Genomic DNA, 6,502 nt, shown 5'->3' with positions numbered 1-6,502 from the left:
GACTTGATGATCTGCTCAGGTCCCTTCCGACCCTACTATCTATGAAACCACAAGCACCCTGTCCAAATTCATGGATGACACTAAAATATGGAGTGAAGCTAACACCCTAGAGAGGAAGAACCAGATCCAGGCCAACCTCGACAGGTTGGGGAAGTGGGCATACAGCAACAGGATGCAATTCAATAAGGACAAGTGCAAGGTGCTTCATCTAGGGAGGAAGAACTGCCATCATATCTATAGGCTGGGGGACGACCTTCTCAGCACCAGTGAGGCAGAAAGAGATCTTGGAGTCACTGTTGACTCCAGGATGAACATGAGTCGTCAATGTGATGAAGTAGTCTGCAGAGCCAATCGCACCTTGTCGTGCACCCATAGGTGCTTCACAAACAGGTTCAGGGAAGCGATTATCCCTCTCTACACGGCACTGGTCAGGCCGCAGCTGGAGTACTGCGTCCAGTTCTGGACGCTGCAGTTCAAGCAGGATGCAGACAACCTGGAGAGGGTCCAAAGAAGAGCCACTCATCTGACTGGAGGCCTGCAGGAAAGGCCCTACAAGGAAAGACTAAGAGAACCTTAAACTCTTCAGCCAAGACCAAGAGAAGGCTGAGAGGAGACCTTGTGGCAGCATACAAATTCATAAGGGGAGAGCAACATGAAGTAGGCGATGATCTGTTCACCAGGGCACCCCCTGGAATGACAAGGAACAATGGCCATAAGCTTTGGAGAGTAGCTTTAGACTGGACATTACAAAAAAGTTCTTCATGGTCAGGGCTGCCAGGATCTGGAATGGACTTCCAAGGGAGGTGGTGCCTGCCCCATCCTTGGTGATGTTCAAGAGGAGACTGGACAGGTACCTGGCTGGGATCACATGATCCCAGGTTTGGTAACCCTTTTCTTGCCTGCCAGGGCAGGGGGGGTCTGACTAGCTGGCCCACCAAGGTCCCTTCCGACCCTGGAATCTATGAATCTGGGCGTGAAGCAGCTGATAGAGCACATGAAGAGAACAACACGCTGGACCCTGCTGATGCTGTATTTGCTGTTGGTCTTTGCTATTTAGACAACTGCCAACAGAAATCCTGCCTTGTGCTTCAATGACAGATTGTCTTTCAGGTCCAAAATGCTTTAAGATTTCGGCAAGTTTTTCCAGGCTCATCTGGAAAGCCGAAGCCCAGCAGTAAGAACACCAGTGGTTATACCTCATTTAGAAAAGGCTGTTCGTAAGTGGGTGAGGTGCAGGGAGAAGTGCTAGAAGGTGAGGTGCAGTTCCTCTTTACCGGGGAAGGAGTCCAACTCGAGGGCATTTCCAGGATGGTAGCAGCACATGCCCAAAAGTGAAGACATTGATTCCAGCCACATTGTGACTGACAGACACTTGCTTTCTCCTGTCCATACTGAGATTACAGCTGATGAACCCTGACCTTCCACCAGCATGATGATATGCCAGGGGTTTGCACATACACACACAGATTAGACATTTACTCCACTTGGGTCAAGGCTCTGGATCAGTATCCCCTCTTCCAAACAGCTCTACTCTCTTCGTTAACAGACACTAGAAACCAGATGTGAAGAGCGGCTCCACGCCTGCCTGGTGTCAAGAGATAAAGGATGTGAAGAAGTACTTACAGTTTGCCCAGCTGCTTTCCTCTGCATTCCCCACTGACCACAACATCTTCTATCCTGCCTCTCTGTGGGAACAGGAGTGTGAGTTTAGTTTAATACAGGTCCCAAGTCAAGTTTCAGAAAGAACAGACAAATGAATCTCTTCTCGCATCAGTTAACTATTTTGGCAAGTACTCAGAGAAGAGAGATCCTAAATTGCCTTTAAACTGCCTCAGGAGAACAGTTCGATCTAATTTTGCTTAATTTGTCAGTTAATGGCTAAAAACTTTTCTAAGTACAATTAGCTTAATAGGAATACTTCTGGCATTGCAGGTTGCAATAATACGTACCTTTGCACACGAATGAGTGAATTTATGCTCTATAACCAGTGTTGCTGTAGCAACAATCTGCCCTAGATTTGTATCTTCCACGACAGTAATGTAGTAATCTCCAGATCTCTTCATGTGTTCAAAGGTTTCTGTGGAAACAGGATAGCAAAATAGGCATGTGCCAGGGTCCTCTGACTGAACAGCTGTCAGTTTTAATGCTTAAAACCCAATTTGAAGGATGAATTCCAGCTCAGAGCACTGCAGAATTCAACACCGCCGTCCAAAAAGGTGACTGAGACTTTCGAAAAATGACAAGTAACACAATCCCAGCATCAAAAACCATCAACCTCAAATTAGTATGAGAAGCGTGCACAGTGCTGGGGCAAAGCAGGAAACAACTTCCCCAGGGTTTTAGCTGCAGAAGAGCTGCCCCTCTAGAACCAACGGGTCAATGGGCAGGCCCGTGAAACAAACTCATCAGCTCAAGAGGAGCAAAAGCAAGCCCCAGTTTTGGAACGTGAGCAGTAATGACCACAACGATGTGCCATCTTCCTCCAACTGGAAACATCTAGTCATCAGAGAAGTTCCCACTTTGCCAACCCTGCAGTCCCCTGGGACAGACAAATCAGTGTCACAGTGGCCGTGAATTTTGCAAGTCACCCTCCAAAATGTTGAAATCTGTTTGGAGAGAGCTGGCTCAACCAACCCAGCTGACACTGTCCAGCCAGACCTCAGGTACAGAAGTCAAGGGGAGCACATTTGCTGTCCACATCAGTATCTTCCTCTTCCCAGCCATCCCTTCTAAAACGCCAAGAAACAGCGATGTACTCACTGATAAACTGCTCCGGGCTGACCACTCCTGTTTCCGTCAGCTGACCCAGAACCTTAAAAAATCCTAGAGGAGGAAAGAAAGGAAGGTATGCAATTAGCACCTCACTCCAGCATTTCCGGTGCAAACTTAAATCCTACAGGCTTAAGTGCCCAACCGATTAAACAAGAACTGTACATATTTGGCCAGGGAGTTGCACCCATAATAAAAGGGAATAAGGAGATACTCGCAGGATCATGGGATTTTCCCTGATCACTTTGATTTCCCACCACACAAAAACAGCATAACTATGTTCCACACAGAACGATGCTTCAGTACTGCACCGTGACTGATGAGAAGGGGACACGACGTCTCCGTACGTCACTGCATTCAAGTACATATTGAAGCACACACGTGCTGGGTGTGTGTTACTAAATTTTTAAGTGAACTTCAAATCTGCACCAGAAGCAAGGCAAATGCTTAGCATAATGAATTAAAAGCAAAACACAGCTTGATGGAAGATGAGGAGGTATGTGAATTAGAGCAAAGACAATCTAACGCCAAGTAACTGATTCACATTTTTATTGACTAGCTAAATAACTTAACTAATGAGCTGTCTTTTCGAGTCCAATTTTCCCTATTTCAACCTAAAACTTTTTCCACGTCACGTAATGCACAGCAGGGAACAACGCTCATCCACAACAGTCATTCAGCAGTAGGAAACAGAACAGGACTCTACCTCTATTTAAATCAGCAGTGCAGAGAGGTCTCATAACTAATCCGTCCCCTGGATCTAATGGAGAAATGGCAGGAGAAAACATTGCAGTGTTCTTGCTCCAGTCAAGCTCGTGAAGGATATTCGGGTCAAACATCGGCGTATCATCAGGCATCAAAGCTGTGACAGGCATCATGGCTGCAATGGTTGCAACAGGAGTACTGAAACAGAAATGTGCGCTCGGTAAGAAACACCGTTGGGATGGACTCAGGGTATATACCTTGCATGCCTGCTAACTGCACAGTAACAGGAGGTTTCCTCTCCAATGCAGGGAAAGGTTAATGAAATCTCAATTTGTATTTATTTCATCAGCAGCTGCACTATTTAAACTAGAGCCTGCCAGGATTTGGGGTTAAACAAACATGAAAAGCATACACTCTGAGGTTCTGTAATGCCTAAGTCCACTGAACAGCAACATGATTTTTGTGCCAAGGCAAAATGATCAATTTTTATATGGAATAAAGGCAACTGGAGTAGATTTTGTATGGGATGCATAGCTAGGGAACTAGAGGTACCTACTTCAAAGAGGCTCCAGCACCCCGAAAAAATGGTGTCACTGGCTCTCGAAGCTGTACAGACAGTAGTCTGGCTAAAGAGACATCTCTGCTTCTTTGGGCAATCTACTTTTTATGGAGTAGCATTTGATCTGGCTGTGCAATCTAACTTGTGAATTTACAAAAGCAAACACAGTCTCTACCAGGAGTAACCCTCACTGCCTCTTTAAACAGATAAAGTAAATCTATCAAGGTTACAGTGTACCAACCAACCCACCACTGAAAAAGTAATGCAAAGCAATTGTTTTCTATGGCTCGGAAAAAAACAATGAAGGAAACCAGGGAATACATTTTGCCGATCTCTCTTGTAAGAGGCAAGTTATTCCAGCTTTCTGTGGCTTCTAACTAGAGTATCTGATGTGATGAACGAGAGCTCACCAAAGGAGTTTCTCAAGGTTAAATTCCTCCCTTGACAGAGAGATGTACAAAGCTACCACTTTTCAAGCAGAAGTAGAGTTTGCTTCAGGTATACTCCAGCACATCCAAGAATGCAGTAAAACTTATTCTGAATGGGATCCTTATTAATTCTACGAAAAGCATTTTTTCAAACGTACATCTTTGGTAGGAAAAAACCCTACTGAGTATGTTATCTAGGAGGCATCTGATGGACACTGCAGCAGAGAAGGCTCTGATCAGAAGGCAGCATCTGAAGTGCAACAGGAAAGCTCCCGCGGGTTTACAACGGCCTTCAGATACACACCCTTTTCCCACAAGCAATGAGGAAATGTGAAGCCTGTGGTGTGACTGTGTGCTGAGTAAATACCAATAAAGCCTCCACCCACCTTTATAACAAATGGGAATAGTACTGCACAATCCCCAGAACTTCTCCACTGCCATTATATATACATACACATCTCTCTCTATACAGATAGATACACACACACAGATATAGATCTCTATAGATAGATCTACACAGATATCGACATATCTATATATAGATCTATATATCTATAGCTGTACCTATATATATAGATATAGATAGATATAGATATATATGGATCTCTCCACACTATGTGAACAATCGGACTCCCTTGTGATCCCCATTAGAGATGGGGAAACAGCAGGAAAAGGGGTTATGTGGCCTCCATAAGGACCCACAAACCCTGTGCCACTCCGGGAAGAAGAATCCAGGTCTTCTGGCTCCCAGCTGTTCAGCTCCAAGGCATGTGGGTGTCTGCAGAGGAATGGACGCTACCGCTACTAGTCTTTCACAAATTATGACATGGCTGAACAGACCTAAGCCACCGTAGTTCGGGCAATAGCCCCGGTACTTCCTGCAGTAGCTAAAGGCGCATCAGATTAAGTTTCGACGGTCATCTCTAATTCCAGCTGGTGGATTATCCCGATGCTGCTATTCGCCTCTCCTAAGAAAGCTTGCTCAGAACTCACGGCTAATCGCATGCTAACAAAACCCTTCTGAAACGACATTCTCTGCAACACTGAAGCTGGAGGTAACCTGAGCGTTGCGTTACAGAAGGCGCAGGCACGCCGAGGAAAAAGCGGTGCTTTCCAACCCGTGCGCCGCTGCACCCTGCACTGCTGCCTCAGTGGCCTCCCAAGGGTGCCACGGGCTGCCACGCACGCAGCATTAGCACCGTCAGGTGTGCAAACAGCATCCGATAGATAAGCCCAGAGAATTCAAATAAAGGTCTGTGGTCTGAGCTCTTGGCAAGAACAAATCTCTATCATTTTGCTGTAGTCAAAAAACAAAGAGGCTGAAAACGAAGAGCTGGCCTTGTCTGTTGGGTGCCGCGAGGGAAGTCCACGTTTGGGGAAGTCCCTCCATGTCTTAGCCAGTCAGCGCTATTTGACCAAGCGAGGAACTCAGCTACATGATTCAACGCTACTGCTCGGACCTAGGCTTGACTCTGAAGCCTGCGAACGCCGGGTTCGATCCTGGCTCCTGCGAAGGGGTGACGAGAGCCGGCTCGCGTTCAGCATCCTCGCCAGTGGCAAAACAGCCATGAAGACACCAAAACAGGCCTGCGCGCTGCCAGAGCTCAAGCAGGACAGAGGAACGCAGACGTCTTTCAGTGTCTGTACCGCCTGCAACGACCCCCAGGCGCGGGGCCAAGCGCCGGCCTGGGCACCCGCACCAAAGGCCCCGGCGCTGGAGGGAGCTGCCAGAAGAAGTGGGAGCAGCCCCAAGCGACGGGGAGGAGCAGCAGGAGCTGCCGGCGGGGAGCGCACCGGCGCCACAGCCCCGGGGCCGCCACTGCTTTGGGACGGCTGGGGGGGACCGGCCCAGGGGCTCCTGCACTGGGGGCCAAGCCAGCCCCTCATGCAGTGCCCAGTGCTCCCCCCCATCCCTCATGCAGTGCCCCCCAACCCCATACAGTGTCGCCCTGGAGCCCTATACAGTGACCCCATGCAGCGCCCCCACCCAGTGCCCCCCACACCCACGTGCAGCGCCGCGGCCCCACTCACCGCTGCGGGC

At 48.1% G+C, this 6,502-nt stretch overlaps 1 protein-coding gene across 1 annotated transcript in view; it reads right to left on the bottom strand.

Moving 5' to 3' along the window:
* The window catches only part of GNPNAT1 (glucosamine-phosphate N-acetyltransferase 1), a 9,264-nt gene extending 2,768 nt beyond the window's left edge, over positions 1-6,496 (bottom strand). The window contains exons 1-5 of the mRNA XM_019501846.1: positions 6,493-6,496; positions 3,476-3,672; positions 2,761-2,823; positions 1,950-2,077; positions 1,624-1,685 (exon numbers count right to left, since the gene is read on the bottom strand). Coding sequence (XP_019357391.1) covers positions 1,624-1,685; positions 1,950-2,077; positions 2,761-2,823; positions 3,476-3,647 — 425 coding nt within the window. The 5' untranslated portion in view covers positions 3,648-3,672; positions 6,493-6,496. The remainder of the gene's footprint in view (positions 1-1,623; positions 1,686-1,949; positions 2,078-2,760; positions 2,824-3,475; positions 3,673-6,492) is intronic.
* Between the last annotated feature and the right edge of the window lie 6 nt (positions 6,497-6,502).

This window comes from Gavialis gangeticus, unplaced genomic scaffold, assembly GCF_001723915.1.
Source record: "Gavialis gangeticus isolate Ggan-Ray unplaced genomic scaffold, GavGan_comp1, whole genome shotgun sequence".
NCBI classification, from domain to species: domain Eukaryota; kingdom Metazoa; phylum Chordata; order Crocodylia; family Gavialidae; genus Gavialis; species Gavialis gangeticus.
This window is presented reverse-complemented; position numbering and strand designations above follow the sequence as displayed.